Genomic DNA, 18,610 nt, shown 5'->3' on the forward strand with positions numbered 1-18,610 from the left:
TTTCCAGTATTGGTCATGTGTGGAGCTATAACAAGAGCAGGGAAAAACGTAAGAGTCCACAAAGGTGGCAATTACTGTCAGATGACGTGCATAAAACCACGGGACAAATTTAGTGAGAAAATCGCACTTAGATTCCTTCCTAGAGAGCATTAACTCAGCAAAAACATGGGTCTCAAATGGTAGTAGATCTACAGTTCGTGACCAGTCCTGCCGGAGCATTTCATTGGACCACTGCATGGCCCTGTTTGTCACGAAAGGTTCTTATCCGCAGTTAGAGTCTATCGCTCGGTTCAAGTGCACGTGAAGAGCGCAATTAGAAGCTTAACAGGAGTTGGTCCCGAGTTGCCTTCGCCCGTGGAGGTCAACAGTCGTCCCTACTTTTGTTTTTGTGTCGCAGCTAACGCCGCAGGGCTAGAACTTTGCTAGAGTCAGATTTGCGGTGAGTGATTGCGACGATTAAGTGGCCAGGGTGATTGCGCGACCTTCACATAAATGATAAATCCATTTTTAGCAATACTTTGATTAGATACTGGGCAGGCAACGGTAAAGCAATTACCAGGTGACTAATGCCAGTTCAGCACCGGATTCGCCTATAAAAGCATTCATGTGATATAAATAAGTTACAAACACAATATTTCACCACTTAAACGAAATTCAAAGGCTGGCGAATTACTAAAGCCTAAAAGCACCTAATCCATGTGGAGTGGGAGAATTTAGCCACAAGAATAAAAACCAACAAACAAGGGTCTGTGTTACACCACCGAGTAAACATATTTATCCCACTTGTGCATCACGCTGTAACGAAAATAACTTGGACAAAGTTAGTTTGCGCACAACGCAAAATCTTAGTTTCAAAGTCTGCATTTTCTGAGCACCAGTCTTAAGTACTTTGCGATTTCCATTCGATTCGACATCAAACACTCCACAAGCTGTTCGACAACTCCCAAAATACGAGTCCTTCACAGCAAGTGGCTTCGTATTCAGAGCGGAATTGCTTCGAGTGGTTGCGACCGGCAAAACGGACGACTCGTAAGTAAGGCGAGGATCTCAGCTTCTAGAACCGGAAATCCAAGACTTTCCTGGCGTAAACATAGATGCCTCTTCAGGTATCACACCGATGTTCCATCACTTTTCTCGGTTTTACACCAGTGTGTATTATACGTTTCTCAGTTTCCTCTATTGTTTGACTGTACGGCTTTCGTATGGGTTGAAACATAATTGCGGTGTCGCAAACTTGTTGTGTCGTATCAGAGATATTTTCATATTGGCAGAATCAGGGTTCACCCGAAAGCGTACAAAAAACTCCCAAACTCCAAATTCAACCAAATTGTAGTAAATATTTTTTATAAATGAAGTCCCCTTGCAAGTAAAGCAAAGGACTGTGACGATTCAGGGTCATATATTCATAACTGTAGGAAAATTTAGAGTGAAAAACATTAAATTAAAGACTGTATTTTACTGTTTTACAAAAGAAATGCATTTCGCTTTAATTAGCACCGCCAATGTCAACCAAGCTGGTTAAAACATTAACTTAGCATGTTTAAGTTTCGTCAACACCACAAGCATATGTTTTTCGGTATTGGAATTTTCAGTCTGGTATAGAGTACATGGTATACTGTCTGGACACCATTTGCATTGTTTAATTTGCGTTTTTGCCTGATGTTGAAGTTCCAATGTGATTAGGGTTAATTTTAGGCAATAAAAAGAAATTAAACTAAAGTGTGCGGTACTGTAGAAGAGATCAACGTATGTACAGCTGGTGACGCTTATATAGGCGCCAAATTTAATGTCATCACTCTTAAAGTCAACAACATTTATTTCCACCAGATCTGAGGTGTTGGTTTCACAATGATTACGTCGGTTTCATTTTACAACCCATTCCCCCATTACTAGCACACCGATACGCTTTCCCTATTAAACGATACTTTTACCCCCAGAAAAACTACCTAATGCGATCGACCCTTGCGCAAAGGGTTAGCTCACCCCTAACCCCATAGCAGAAAATTAGCAGAGAAGGACCCTCATTTTTCTACCTACGCAAGTCGCCAATGTGGGATTACTTAATCGCAGGTCAGGTTGCAGACAGTCGTTCGTCCTTCTCCACTTCCCATGACAATCCTATAGCGTTCTTTGTCGTTCTCAGATGGGTTAGGTTTCTTGACGCCCCTAGAGTCCCTTACCCTTTTCCTTGAGCATGTTGAGAGCGCGAAATCGTCCCCAAGCAGTCTTAGTTGTGAAAACATGCATTGTAATGGGAGCGTGCAAAAGTTGGTTTGCCGTTGTTTTAGCTAATCGCATTGCTTGTTGTAATCTGTCCAGCTTGACGTAAATCGTATGTCCAGTGACCTTTTGTTCCAGTTCAACAATTACTGCTCATTTGCTAGACATTGAATCAGAATGTCTAAAATCTGATTTAACGCCTTTTTTGAAAACTTGATAAAACGTACATGAAAATTTGATCAAATAGGTTGCATTGTAAATGTCGTAGTAAAGGTTTTTTAAATTTTCAAATAAAAATAAAAATGGATTATTCCAAAGCATGGCCAAGTGCGAATTACACGTAGCCATAAAATCGTATTGTCTTGTGGAGGTTCCAACATACCACAATGGTTAAAAACCCATCAATGCCTTTACTTGCAAATCTGCGGCAAAGACGAACTAACAAAATCAGGCCGAAAAAGCATTAAAGAAAATAAGTATCCTTAAAAGTTACCGTCCGAACGCTGGTTAAGCTCAGACAATAGTGAGGTAATGAGGCTTTTTTCTGTACTTTATGGGGGCCCAATTACCCTGTTCGTTTTACGCTTGTCAGGACAAACAAACAAACCTCCTTGCGTAAGTTTAAACTGGTACTGCAGAAAAATGCGAGGACTTGCGACGCTTTGATATAGAAACCGTATGGTCAGCTGTCCAGGGCTGACAGGAGCCTTAAATAATTCCGTATCCAGTGGTCACATGCACTTTTAAGCAAATTTTAGGCAAATGTAGCTTTTTGTGCAACTTGTTAAGTATTTGGAGAATCTTCTGTTTAGAACTGAGCAGCTATGATGGCGCGGAGTTTTGAGCTGTGGTGCGCATGACTTGTGTTCCGAGTGCACAGGGTATGTGGTTAAGTATTTGATGAGGCGAGAAGAATAACAGAAAAGGGCATAGCTTTCTCAGTGAGTCTTTCGGAAGAATGCAATGAGTGAAGATAAGAAAACATCTCGAAAATATTTTTGACTTTTATGTCTATCACTTTATAAATGCCCCATAAATGTTTCATTCAAACAATCCATATCCGTTTTCACATGTCTCTTTTGATAACACAATGAACCATGTAAAATAGGTAACTTATGATGTTTGTAGGCATTTGTAGTATAGGACAGTTGCGCAGATGTCGTGGTTTACTGTCTATGTTATCGTGTGTTTAGTTTATTAGACCCTGGACCATGTCTGTCCAGCATGACCATTAACGGACTAAATGCAAATATCAACTAATAAAACAGTGTGAAAAAATATTTCTGTAAGTCATGAGGACCCCCAAAAAACATCTTTACAGAGCCATCTGTATTCACAGACACAGATTTAGAAACGCTGTTACATAATCTGTACCAATACACGCATAACGGTGCGCTATCTCAAACAATGACATCACCTGTCTGGCTTCTGCCCCAAGCAAACGATCCCCCATATTTTTACCGCAAAACAGATATCCTACACAGGGAGACGCAACACTAAACACTTTGTGACGTCAAGACTTTTGATAGCTGTCAAGCACACGGAGTGACGAGCCTTGATTCCCGCCTCTGGGATGTTTCGAAAAACCTCAATATTATCACGATTTGTTGCCACTGTCAAGTCTATCAGCACAAGGTGTGAGCTGTTGCACCACAAAGCAAAGCGTTTGTATATTTTGAAGGCCCGGTGGTCGGGTCGCGGCCGGTGCAGCCGAATTGTTGCCCGAAGGAATTGATTTTCTGGTAGAATGAAGCGATTGTAAGGCAGCGTTTTTGCGTGCCTTGTCATATTTTGACACGTGCTACCCGGTTTCGTTGCTGATAAGATGTAATGCCGTTAGCTGACTTTTAATTAAACACATGCGTGCGTATTTCCTTTGCCAAGTGGTTAATTGGTGGATCTGTTTTGAATAGCTTGACTCCATACATTTTTCCATTTACGGTCTTTTTAAGTGGCGAGTGTGGAAATGACTCTCTGTATATCTTAAAAAATTGTCCTTTGCAGGCTTCTACCTTGACTTTTTGTGCCATGTGAGAGAAACAACAATACAAATAGGATCAATTTACAACCCAACTTATAGTTAACATTCAGCGGTGTTTTGTTTTGAATGTTTAAACAGGACTACCCCGATTGGGTCTTAAACACATGGACTAGAACAATACCAGATGAAGTATACCAGCTGAGCTATCCATAAGGATTATACTAGCAAACACCTGTTTGTCTTATACGACAGTAGAGTTAGCCTTGCCCAAACAAACATCATAGACAATCTATAATACACCACTTAATTGGAACAAAGCGCTAAAACTGTCCAGTTCTCATTGGCTTAAAAATACACCTACATGAAGATGTTTTACCAAATATTAATTCAAATCTACAACGTGCCGGAGTCTAAACCAATATTTTCCATATTTGCACAGAACCCTAACTATGATCTATTGCGTGGACTTTTGCTTCCCCACTTCAAACGTATGCAAAGAGTACACAGTTCAGTAATAGACTTAACAACTACAGCAACAGGAGATAACCAAACGGGCTAAGCGGTGGATGAAAAAGAAAATTACCGCAGCGCGGCACAAGGAAAGACGATTTATATGGGAACTCAAAACCGCAGGTTTAACGCAGACCAGGACATTTTGTCACAGGCAAATACTATATCCCTGCCTAAATGAAATTGACATTTCCTTTCAAGTCTTAAAACGCTTTATATAACCCCAGTCATGATTTTATAGGATTTACGAAACACTGTCTTAATGATAAGTTGTGTATTATTCAAAAAGCATGGCAAATGCAAGGCTTATATTTAATAACACAGCAAGGCAGACCGCCACACCGACAAACTATAACAGAGTACAAAGCGAGTAATTAAAGAGTTTTATTCACACAGTTTAAAGAGTGAGTCACGAGTAGAAGCAAGAGTACAAGTCAGATGAAGTAAGTGTCGAGCGAGAAAGCAGATTTGTAGAAAGTGGAAAAATGTGACTCGAGATGGGAAAGAAAACATTCATCCTTGGGCTGTAAAGCATCAATACAAGGTAAGAATATTTTTTGCAATAAAGGTGAACAAAAAAGTTCAGCATGGAAAAGATAAAAGGTCCGCAAACGTTTTTGGTCGCAGCATGCGTTTGCGTCTTGTTTTGAGACCCCAATCAGTAAACAAAGAATTAAAGTTGTTAAGAAAACATTGAAGGATAACTTTTGATTTTTTTGCAAGCTAAATGTATATAAGAAATATTTTATGTATTATGAAAATCAGTGTGCGATTTATAAACCACCTTGAATCTCTGAGCTCTCTCAAAATGTTGCTCAAGTTTATGCGCATTTGGCAAATTGCTTCAGTGTTTTATTTTCTATATATTGGTGTTTATAACAACTACAAATAATTCGACTTACATTTAAATTCCTTGACAGTGACTTCAGCCGAGCAAGAAGCCTCTCCGAGTTCGTTTGCAGCTGAAACTGTGTAAACTCCGGCATCGCCAGCTCTTGCACGACGAATCTCCAGCTGGACGATTCCTGTAGCATAAAAAAATACAAGCTTATACACTGCAATAGTCGCATCCCTCATACAAATAGCATAATGATAAACTCGTTGGTCGATTAAACATGCTATACCGAATCAAGCCAGTCTAGCATTCCAATATGGCAAGGCATAGACAGGCTAGAACTATGGTGGCATTTGAACCCACGACAGAAGCCTTTCTGGAACAATGATAAACTGTTTGAGCTAACAAGTTCCCAAGATTTAATAACAGTACCCTACATTGACATTTATGATAGAAACTACAAAAAAATATAAGCATATACGGTACCGTAAACAAGACTTCGTAACTATCAGTTGAATCATACCACGTAAAACCTTTTTAAACAGGACCAGTTTATGCAGCTTTGCAAACTTACCCATAGCTTGAGTCATCTTGTACTTGGGGTTGTCAATAATTTCCACCTTATTCTTGTACCAACGGACTTTGGGACGGGGGTTGCACTTTAAAGCACAGCTCAATGTCCCGTTGTAATTCTCCACAATACGTCGACTGTTCAAGACCTGAGTAAACTCGGGCTTGATACGGAAATCCATAGCAGGGTAATCGGGTTTCTTGTACACAGTTTCTAGGAACAACAAAAACAAGGATCAGATTTTTAAGACCCTTTTTTGATCTGTATTGCCATATTGTTTCTTGTGGATGAAAAATACGGTAAAGCAACTTTAAAAATTTAGTGCAAACACGGAATGTTGTGTTACCTGCAAGTGTTTTCATGACTTTTAGAAGCAAAAATTGAAATAAACGTAAAATAACACTTTAAGATGTAAGAACAGGGTATGAATCAAAAAAATCTTGTGTGTAGTAACTGTGTGTAGCAATTTAGTGATGGGTCGAGTACCCGGTATCGATGATATCGAACGATTTCAGTGGTATCGATACTCGTACTCGGTATCGAAATATTTTGCCTCAGTTTTCGATACCAACGTTCGAGTACCGAAGGCCGATTTAGACAATAGGAATACGGGCAACTTTATGCCAATATTTGCTTCGGATAGCACAAAATCGGGAAAAAGTTCCGCCAGGTTACGTATATCTTTTTCGCTATCACGGGGAGATTACATTTTTCGGCATGTGTGTGTGCACGCCTGTACCCCGACCATGGCAGATAAATTAGCCAGTGATATACAACTAAGTACAACACTACACCTAAGTACTCGGTAATCGTACTCGGTATCGAAGGTATATACATGTAGTACTCGTACTCGGTATCGGTACTCGCTTCAAAACCTGGTATCGTCCCATCACCATATAGTATATTATGTAGTCTTGAACTCTTGAGTCACCAGCAAAAATTTAAACATGTGATTAAACATTCACCCCAAACCTCCGTAGTCTAGGGATTTTGAAGGTCATGTTTTATTTACAAGGGACGTTTATGTGTAAACAGTTACTGGAAATTTAATTCATCAATCAAAATCAACCATTGTGTACAGTTTGTGTCATCTCCATCGAAGTATTTGCATTCAAAACCCAACACAATCCCCAAAGCGGCAAGCACCAATAGAGATTACTATCGTAAAAAAGTCCAGCTATGCATATGACGTAATAAAGCGCTAAAAGTTACATAAGCCCCCAAATAGTTTTCGTGCCAAAAAAGGACGAAATTCGGGTCCGAGATGTCATGGTATCAATCATGTTTAACAACGAGTGTCGGCATTCGTGGAGATAGCATCTGTTTATTTTCGGGGGCGACGCAGTAATTTGAAGAAATTTTGTAATTGGCTGCATTGCCCAGGCTAGTTTGACCTTTGCTGCTATTTCATGTAAATGCTTGACAGTAGCCAAACTATTTGTACAAAAATGTGTTTAAAAACGAAGAAATTTGGAGTGAAAAAGCAGCGTACACTTCGACTGAACCTCAATATTGTCAGTTCCTTATTAAATTGAAAAGATCCGTAGAAAACGTTCTACTCTCCTAACAACCTGAATTAAGACTAAACCTTAACGACGGAAAATGTGATTAACATATATCTCAAAACAATATTTTTACAATATCAAAACAATATGATATTTATAGATTTGGGTAACTTGTGGTATTAAATAATAGATATAGTACCAAGCCCACCATATAAACTACGCAGACAAGGGAAAAACTCACATTTGAAAATAAAGGTCTAACTGTCTTATGCGTCAAACTGTAGAATATGATTGGATTTTGCTTCAAGGTCTTTGGAAACTGATTTGCCGACAGAGGTCTTTCAACAAATCATATAAATTTGCTTTGCTTTGGTAAAACAACAAATTGGCCACAACAAACTTACTTTCTTTCGGTATGTTTGCGCCATCCTTGGTTGCGTTTGATTCTCCCACACCGACTTCGTTAAAAGCTTTCACACGGAAGTAGTAATTGTTGCCCAACACAAGGTCGCTCACTTGACATTGCTTGTGACGTAGTTTGTCGTACACAACATACCTGTGGACATTAGAGAAGGGTGGTGATTCTATTTGAATAAGAAAAAATCCACAAAAGGCTATCAAAAAGATATATTGATTAAACCTGTAATTTAACACAAAAAAATGAGTGGATTTTAATCTTTATTTTGCTATTAGTAACTCAACAAATAAACTTCTACATCTATTTTTGTGCATATATATAACGAACAATGTATATATGCACCTAAAAATTAGTTATATTTTAACACATGGTATATTCCCCTAAAGTGAACAAATGAGAATCTAATTAAACGCACGTTTGATCATCATGCTATTTATGTGTACAATACGTTTAGGACCTAAACCTAAACTTTAGGTTATCAAGATATTTATCTGCATACGTTTGTTGAGGCTATTTCAAACACAGTAGTTAAGATAAGGTTTGCTATTTACCGTAATTACACTCCTAATTGCGTTATTTATAAATTACAACTACGTAATTGTAAATTGCTGTTTCAAGTGTGAAGTGAATTGCAAGAGGGCCAAGTTTATTGCGCGATTCTTGTCTTTCAGTGGAAAACGTTTCCACATCCGAAACGCATTGCGATCTTTATTGATACGAAGAAGCGGTTTAGACACAACGCCAACGCGCCGGAAACAGTGCAAAAAGGTGCAAAGTGCAATTTGGTTTCTTTGCAAAATCATTCCTTTATGCAAACCAAATCGGAGATATACGTCAACGATAAAAGTGATTGATCGGTTAAAATCTTGATTGTTCGCCACAAAAAAATTGGCAGCACCCTGAGGCGCGAGAAGTAATGACGTACACCGGGTTGCAAGGGCGCGTGTTGCGGCAAAGAGGGCAAGAAATGCGCGCCGGACTCTAGGGAAGATCCGGGGCGAAGATAAGCACCGACTTTTGACAAATGAGTTACACGAAAATATGCGGCCACATGAAACGCAAGGCCCGAGCCGTGGATTACCAAAAACCTTGCGCCCAGGAGGCTCTTTGGAGGAGCAGGGGGGAGAAGAAGTGGGAAGAGTGGGATGTTGAGAAGATGAGTATCGCTTTAAGGCGCCGAGATAAGGAATTGACAGCCACATGGCGTGGTGTGCAGAGTAAAAGGTGGCGATTCTATCACCAAAGTTCCGGTCGGAAATGGATTTTTGACGACTCGATTTTGCGTTCGATATGCAGCCAAATATAGTCAAGACGCCACCCGTAGTTTACTTCATAGGCGTAGGGCTACAACTCGTATCAAAACATGTTATTCGCGACAGGGTGGCATGAGGTAAACAGGTATCAGAATACATGACCTTTAACGAAGGCGGAAGTCCTTCAGTAATGCGCACGAGTCATAGGGACAAAAATATCCCAAACTTATCTCAACGCAACCTGATCTAGAAAACAGTAATGCATAGGAAATAGATTTGCCCTAAACGGATGCTTGTAATGCAAATAAATGCCCTTACCGGATCTGTGCACAATACTAAAACCACGCAAGATCAGGGTTTGATAACAAATAATGCGGGGCATTAAGTAGAACAAATTTTAGATTCCTACCGACAAGCGTTTGAGGCCAAACGACTATCGGGTGATGACCACAAAATGTTTCAAAAAATGTTTTCCCGCAAGTCGTTAAATATCATAGCAATTTGGTGAAATATTTTTAGCAATGTACAGATAGAAGCCTTTTTTAGTCATTTTGTCTCCGCAAATAGTGACTTCACAATAAATACAGAGCCCTGGCGAAATATTTTGCAGCATTTTATTAAAAATAAACAGTTACGCAATTAAATTGTCTTTTCATCTTTGTTGGATTTGGAAAATTAAAACAAAGATGCAAGGCGAGTTTATGGTATGGTGTGGACTCATTGACGCTTAATCTTACATGCAAAGTGAAAAATAATTAGAAGGTACTTTATATACCCCAGTTAGATTTTTCGCGATTAGCAAAACGAGCGGTTATTCGGTACTCCATCATATAATATGACAGGCGCCCGCGGAATTCAATCACTTGTGCTCAGAATAACGACAACAAACTTTGCGGGTGCGAAACGGAAAATCGGAGAACCCGGGAACTTTTACGTTAAAAGCCAAAGCCTGAAAAGCATGTGACCTACCTTCACCTATTAACCTTACGAAGCAACGTTTTAGTTTCTTGTTTTCAATGCAAGCTTGTCGGGTTCTCCATGTAGGCGCCAAAGTTTAAGTCGTCCATCATTATTTGACCGGGAAATGGCAGGTATCAGTATACTTTAGCATAGAAGGTCGCGTGGCGTAGGACAAGCACGGTCACCAGATAATCGGATTTTGCTTCAAGCAATTTGTGCGACTCCCTGTTTGTTGCCCGGCTCGACCGGAGTTGTCAAGCGAGCAATTCATCAAGCTTAGGAAACGGTGTTTTGAGAGCAAAGTAAGCTTTGCTATTAACTGGATAATGGTTATTGTGTCGACGCCGTAAAGGTCCTTTGACCGACATACGTTTTTCAAGCAACAACTTTAAATGTATTTTTTGTGTTGAGACCTTTCCAGCATATCTTTGAAATCAACCCGTTTAAACAAAACAACACGGTGTATTCGAATGGGTACAAATTTAAAGCTGATGCTAAAAACTAAGTATGTGTTGCTTTATCGAGAAAAGTTTTTATTGTAAAACCAAGTGATCTTGATCTAAGACAATGTAAGTATAGAAGTGGGGTTTCATTTTTGAATAAGTATTTCTTGCGAATATGTAAAGTAGTAGTTAATGAATGGAAAGGGTATTTTACAGAGTCATTCTTACAACCAAATGTTTTTCATTTTAAATCCAAAATTGTCGAAATCAAACCGAATCATTCAACTGCTGCCTTAAAATATATACCGAAGTTTCAAACAAAGCAAATGGTCAGTATTGTGTTAATGTCACAAAAAATTGGGGCTTGGCGTTAGCTCTTAGTTTTAAACGGGCGTTAAAAGGTGGAAATTAAACAAGCACGATGACAAAAATATCGCCACAGCTGTGATGCAACTCTCAGTGGTAGAAATTTTCCGGGGAGTGCCAAAACGGATGTTGAAAAGTCGCACAAACTGCCAATTTTAAGCCATCCAATACCCATTAATCATACGTCTCGTGCTTATCAAAGAACATCTGTTGCTAGAGTGATGCGGATTCTATCTCCTACCATCGTTTACTGCCCAAATATGCATCCGTTTACCGACATAATCCTTTTTAATGCATCGATATTGATGTGTTTGGCGTTTACCGAGAGGCACGACCTCTAAAAATCGGTCAAAGACGCTGATTGGTCGGTGAGTTGGCACGTGCCAAGGTGATCACGTGTGCTGTGTAAGCAAACAGATTAACTCCGAGCGTCAGGTGTCTAAGTTGGCCGGTAACGCCGCGCTTCTAATCATGTGTGTTTAATCGCGATTCGAAAACACTTTAGAAAAGTTACTGTAACTATATTCAAATCGGCGCTTCTAAATTGAAACCCTTCCCTTCTAATCAAACATGTTTTGCATAACGGGATTAGGGAACAGACAACCGTCGGTGCTTGTGGGCAAGTCTTGCTTCACGTCAATCATCGGCGGCTAAGCAACGTAGGTAAAACCAAATCTATAAGTGGCGATTTTCGGGACTTAAATTATGTGGTTTTTGTAACTCGATACAAGAGGCGGGAAAGACAACCTCTGCGGTGAAGTTATTTTCGTATCATTTCGCCAATTCAGCGATATCCCGAGGCCAACAGTCGAGCGCAATATTCACTTTTCCGCCAGGGAGGTCTCAAGTTAATCTCCTTAAGCCAGCTTTATAAGGCGTTTTACATCAGCAAATTTTTTTCACGCAGAACATCGTAGTTCGAAACTTGCGGTAAGTAACGAGTTGTATTGAAATCGTTCAAAATAGAAACCAAAGTCTGAAAATACCCGAATTGCATGATGTATACACAAACGGTTCATATGACATTATCCACCTTTTCAAAACATTAAGATATCAACCCCTTTAACAATTCGAAAAAACACCACAACAAAAACAAGATTGTCTTCGTAAGATTGTTTCAAAAATAGCTTTACTGTGCATTGGTTGCCAACATCAGTGTAAACTGTTGTTTTTACCCCAGAATTCTAAACAAGTTTTTCATGTGTTTTCATACACAAACCCCTCAATTGAGGACCACTGTAAGCAACCTAAGATTTGCACGATGTGGCTTTGTACCAGTTACGGTACAGTATTGTATTTCTTGTGTGCTGGGAATAGCGGAAACTATTGAAAGGGTTGCATGAAATATTGACGTTTAGAAATGTGCAAATTTGCTTAAAGCTGGTCACCAAGCTTGAAATAGCAAAAAAAAGGACTTTTACAAGCTTGCTACATTGAATAAGTCCATCGAGTACCAGTCGCAGAGAAACATTGGTTCTGAAGAGTTATAGAACTCTATATGAATTAGTCAAAGGTTTTCTTTTAGATTAATGTAAGGTTGTTTGGCTTGCTTGTGAACTTCAAAAACCACTGGCCAAGAAAGGTAAAAAATTGCACACGTTTTGAGTCACGAAAACCCACTTAAGGTTTTTAACGTGGCACAATTGAGATCCGCACTTTGAACGACCTGACTCGGCACGCTCTAATCCGGATTCAAATGTTACAAATTCAGCCACACGCTAATTTTACCAACGCCGCTGTTGTTTGTACGCAAACGGCACGGGCGCTTTCAAATCATAATCACCAAATTAGTTCCACAAGAGCGAAAAGGTCATTTCAGAGGGCAACGCATGTACAGAACGCCTCGAAATCCGATTTTGGAGCTATGTAACACCCGGAGTATGCCTAAAATCGGCTTGAAAAGGCCGCCATCAAAGCATAACTGACCACTGCTGCTGATGGACCAATTTCCATGCTACGAAATAATCCAGACGGTATGATGCAAAAGGCGTATTTGATTACACTAAACAGACAGATAATGTGAACGTGCATTTGCAGCCAGTCTGGTTTGAAAACTACACCGGATATACACAAGCAAACGTTTTGGCGTTAATCGCGTATCGCAGTTTGTGCGTAGTGGTAACGCGATATTAAGCAAAAATAAACTTTTGTTAAATAATATCTGTTGAGGGGTTCATTTTCGCGACACCGGTTAATTGAACACGTATCTTGTGCAAATATTTTTTCTGTATGGAGAGGCTGATTTTCGAGTGAGATATATTAAAACAACAAACTATGTATCGATGCGTCCGTTCACGTGGCGTAAAATTATGCTTTTCAACACTGTACGTCATGACTTTTTTGGCACTGTTGAGAAATAGCATCCTTGTCATATTAAATAATAAAGGCAAAAACGCTCCAACTATTCTAGATTAGTTGAATCGAATCCAGGTATTTTAAAGCAAACAATTCAAGACCATTAATTATAAATTTTGATACGTTTAAAAACTAAACGGAATCAAAATGTAGCTATAAAATCCATTATTACATAAGGATAGGATCTTTAAATGGGTGTCGTACGCCCTAAAATCAGTAGATCTTATTTTATCTATGGACACTGCAAACAAACCAACGCCATATCTGAACAAGTCATTATACGATGAGTAAACTGAAAAAGTGCGAACCAACGATACTATCAGAGACTTTACTAAGATAACATGTTGTAACACTTGGTGACAATTCAGAAAGGTTTTTATGTCTCGAATTTCAGACAGTGTGAACGTGGAACTGAATTAGTCTTATTCGGGAGCTACGTCTAGACATTCTTATCTCGCGTCCCAGTTGATTGGAACGCGATTGGCAACGAGAGAGAAAGAAGTATAAAAGAAAAAAACAACTCTAAGCCACTGAAAGATTGATAAAATCTGCCAAAACGTAGCAGATCGACCACAAAAGGAGAATTTACATTGCGTAGGAAGTCAAATCAGTGTCAAAAACATGTTTGTTGGCTTTCGGAGGCAAAACATCCTGGTTCGTTAGAAAACTGGCAACTTGTGAATCCGGAAAAACCATATTAGGTCATAAAAACAATCAATCTCATTTGAATGGCCAACAAAGTTTTGTGTCTCTAGAAGTCAAAACGTTTTTTTTTTGGGTCCCGTATTTAGTGATTTATGATGAAAGATTTGAGACAGTTCGATTACAGGCCAATCCTTTCGCAAATCAAAAATCTTTTCGATATTCAACGCAAAACTGGCATCTACAAGAACAATTTACGTCTAGGATAACTTTGACAGAGCAACAATTACACTACATTCTTTTGTTGGGTTCGAACCCATTACCCTACGAATCCCATCGTAGGTAAGTCAAACGTCTTAAACCATTCGGCCAAGTTCATGCACATAGTTATGTCGTCCTATAGGACGTTTGGCAATAAAAGTAAAGTAACAGTCAAATACCGAAACACACTCAGAGATATTCCTATGTTTATATCACTGGCATAATCAATCATATTTTCAACCCGAGTAAAATACACCAACACCACAGCAACATTGAAACAGACACCTACCATTCATCGCTTCTTGCATCTCTCTTCTCAACCACGTATCCTAAAATATCCGTATTCCCGTTATCGCTTGGTTCCTCCCATTTTAGCGAGGCGGAATTTCCGACCACTTCGCCCAGTTTCACTTGTCGCGGTTTCGACGGGATATCTGGTTAGGGCACAAAAGCACGTATAAGTGTGAAAACGCGGTTTGCGGACTTGTAAGGGAATATGCAAGGCTAAATTTCAAAGTCACGGTTGATATAAACCCCATACTGGATGACTGTACTGCGTTTTGCGTTGAAAATTTTAGGTTTAGTGGTCGTTTTAGGAGATATGAGAAACATACCTATTTGCGCTATTGTTACACACAGTGTTTTTTTTAAGGTGTCAAATTTCTCCAGCGGTTTCCCAAAATTTGAATTTGGCTATTTTTTGGTATTTAAATGAAACACTTGCGGTCTCTTAAAACTACTTAGCGGTCACCCAAACCAAACCTTAAAAAAAACCTGGTTACACACATAAAAAGAGCAATGAGATTCGAAATTATATGTTTTAAATGCTAAAGCAACATTTTGCAAGCTGAGCTGTTTTGAACTAGTTAATTTGGATGCTAGCTGTAATGAAGACATGTTAGAGCTAGATTGTGATGTAAAAACGTGGCTACGGAAATCCCATAAATTACTCACACCAAAATGAGTTATATTGCCTACACCAGTGTCAATAAAAAGTGATACTGGGGCCACCCTTGACTAATGGGTGACGTCAAATTATATTTCATTTGAGTTTGCATTGAAACTTATAGTAAAACCAGTTATATATTGCCACTCACAAGAACCTATAAATCATATAGTGTGTGATATTTGCTTAAATTATTTTCACATATCGTATTTTGTGTGATAAAAATAGAGCCGGTGATGTTGTAATGAAACATACACGGGTAAACAAACACGTTACAGGTGATGTGAGGTGACCTGTGCCGGAAAACGCGGTTTTGGGGTGGCATTGAACCTTTTGAGAAATGGTTCTCGTTTTAGAGGAATGCAAAGTTGGGGCATAATTAGCAAAACGAAGGTGTTTGTCGCTGAAAGTAAATAGGAATGTGCAAATAGCAAAGTTATGGGTGACATGAGGCCACCGGCAATGTGTGGTAGTTCAGCTGCTATTAGGGTTCTGGGTAGTTTTTGGTGGGTTATGAGAAATGCCTTGTGGAGTTTGTGTTAACTAGGTCAAGTAAGAAGGGTATCGTTGGGCTACAGAATGCCATAGAGCGCTTGGTCGTAAATTAAATGTCCTGATAACTTACGTTACATTTTTTGTGTAGAAGAGAGGATGCAATATTGTGTTTATCACATTGCCCACCGAAAACACAGACTGATTCAAGTTTACTAAAAGCTTAGTTTTGTATGGTTATGATTTAGAATCTTTCTGTATTAGGCAAACGCGGTTAGAGCCGATTTCCATACGACCACAGTCTTACCTTGAGTAATGTACTACACATAATCAAATTTATATACCACTCACGTCACACTCACTAAATATTAAGACTGAAGGGGCACATGATGTCAAAATATAATGTAAGTGGCATTTTGGAAACACTTTGTGACTTTCTTGTATTTTATTAAGATATATATGTGTATTTTATTAAACTCAGAGGAGGTGTTTCAGATGTCGCATCGTCGCGATACACATAAAGCGATCAGAGTTGTTAGTCTTCAAGCTCCACTTTTATTAAATGGACCTGATTCTGGCCTGTCTTCACACTATAAGTCACATTTGTGTCGCAATTTGGCCTTTATAAATGGCACTTTCGGACTTAATACGACTTTGTTTTAACAAAAATTCGGTTTCGGGTAGAGTACTTTGGGGTTTGGGTCGGGTTTCAGGCGCATATATAGTTCTATAAGCCTTATCTTACAAAACCACATCGCGCAAGTAGAACAGGGCAACAAATCTAAAGGATTTACTGCCAAGGAATCGAAATTGTCGAATATTAACTTTGCGATGACGTAAGTTTTACGTAATCTGTTTTTGTCGACCAAAATGTCACACTACGCAAATATACGAAGTCGTTCCCTCTAACAAAGTTACTGTTTACCACTTGGACTATGATGTAATATATTTTGAAAGGCAATGTTTTGATTCAACAACTGGATACGTGTGCGATATTGACCAACCGAAAAACACTGCAATTAGCGTGACGCAAAAACATCGACCGCGGACACCAAATAGGGGTTGTCGGCAAAAAAATACAAGAGAAATCCCGAATCACGTACGGCGTGGTCGCTTTGTATAAACGCGTGTTCCGGTAAGTCATGAAGATTGGCCGCTTTTCGGGATACGATACCATTTAAAATGCATTAGGCAGGCAAGACCTAAACAAAGCGTGACAGTTTAACGCGGCTACGAAGCGTCACTGCGGATCGAATCAGGCCTCTGATCAGAGATACGGCGCCCCACAAAACGGTCGATAAAGAGGTGATTTGGTCGCGAGAAATTCAGGCAAACACACCGGGAACGTGAAAAGTGCACAATCGGCGCGGATCTAAGTGTGACGCATTCGCGACTTTTTGGTGACTTGCGACGCGGTGTTGTTGTCGCACACAAAGATTGAAAGCGCGCCGCGCGGGGTGAAATTAAAAGTTAGCGAAACCGCTTGAGTCAGATGTTCCCCGCTTGAGTAAGGTGTGGTGCCCGGTGGTTATGCTTGAACGCACACGCTTGCGTCACTACTGAGGGCTGTTTGGACTAAAAGGCGCAAGGATTCCATTTTTTGGAAACAATTTTGCAATAGAATTTGCGGCTTTGAATAATCTATATGGCGCCAGCGTTCGGTGATGCGGAAAATTACGTCCCACCCAGAGGATTATTACGGGGTTTTGATGTTTGGGTTCAAACATAAACAAGAGTGGATTTGGCGCAAAAACCGCATCGGAAGGAAATGATACGGTTTCTTGAGTCAGGTACTGAAGTTCAAAGTTACCCATTCCCGATTTGGGATCGATCCTGCTGGACTTATTACCATTGGCATAAAAAGTTAATTGAAGTTCAAAATGTGGGCCAGCTTAGTTTAATTTTTGTTCATTTTTATTTTATATTTTGGATTTTGCGAAACTAATTCTTAAGGACTTATAACTTGTTTTGTAATGCAACATATCTTCAAGACAAAACATTAAAATGTATTCCCGTATAAAAAAGCAATTTTGCACTAACTGAAAACCCCTGAATTTAAAAATTAGTATAAAAGCAGTACTTTAAACAATAATATAAAAATGTCCGACCAAATTTTCCGCTCAGCACTAACTTACCGATGACAGCCACTTCAATCTTGGAGGTCACAATATCATCGCCGACCTTGAGTTGAAGGTCATAGACACCGGAGTCCCAACGTTCAGCTTTGCGGATGAAGAGGACGCTGGAATCAAGGGAGTTTCTTACTGCAACGTGCTCCTCCAAAGCTTTGCCTTCCTTCGTCCATGATAACTGAGGCTTGGGGCGACCCTAGAGAAGAGAAGATAGATATGGATACCATTGGATGTGCAAAGTATGGCCTACCAACAGGATTCTGGAATAATGTTACTATTCAACAAATGTTCTAGTTGATAACGGGAGACAGATCAAGTCGCGTGGGTTAGATGTACTAAGCATAGAAATACAACATGACTCTTATTACTCAACAAAATATTTGAAATAACTGGTAATAACTGTCACTATTCAACAAAGATTTTGGTAATAGATGAAATTAATTGAGTGGTTATTCCGAATCAAAGTCGCGTGGGCTATCTATATCGTCCGACGTTTTGCGCCAATCTATATTTTTTCAACAAGTGTTTTGAAATCTGGTGTGTTTTGTTTGGAAGTTTATTACCAAGTTTTGTGGTTAAACTGCTAATAAGTCTTAATCTTGGTGCATTTTATAAACACAGCAGTTTTCGTACACTCCCTTGCCTCCAATTTGTAAAACCAACTAACTATGCCCAATATTGAAGAATCAGGTGCAGACTAAACAACTAAGAGAGATCAAA

The 18,610-nt window shown here is 39.4% G+C and overlaps 1 protein-coding gene across 2 annotated transcripts in view; it reads right to left on the reverse strand.

Annotated features, from left to right (window-relative positions):
* Positions 1 to 5,082: 5,082 nt before the first annotated feature.
* Positions 5,083 to 18,610, reverse strand: part of LOC145227553 (myosin-binding protein C, cardiac-type-like) — a 37,212-nt gene continuing 23,684 nt past the window's right edge. For both annotated transcript variants that reach the window (XM_080092404.1, XM_080092405.1), the window contains 6 exons: positions 17,894 to 18,086; positions 14,610 to 14,754; positions 8,027 to 8,178; positions 6,121 to 6,330; positions 5,614 to 5,736; positions 5,083 to 5,235 (listed from right to left, as the gene is read on the reverse strand). In XM_080092404.1, coding sequence (XP_079948530.1) covers positions 5,225 to 5,235; positions 5,614 to 5,736; positions 6,121 to 6,330; positions 8,027 to 8,178; positions 14,610 to 14,754; positions 17,894 to 18,086 — 834 coding nt within the window. In that variant the 3' untranslated portion in view covers positions 5,083 to 5,224. The remainder of the gene's footprint in view (positions 5,236 to 5,613; positions 5,737 to 6,120; positions 6,331 to 8,026; positions 8,179 to 14,609; positions 14,755 to 17,893; positions 18,087 to 18,610) is intronic.

This window comes from Phallusia mammillata, chromosome 5 (assembly GCF_965637545.1).
Source record: "Phallusia mammillata chromosome 5, kaPhaMamm4.hap1.1, whole genome shotgun sequence".
Lineage (NCBI taxonomy): Eukaryota > Metazoa > Chordata > Ascidiacea > Phlebobranchia > Ascidiidae > Phallusia > Phallusia mammillata.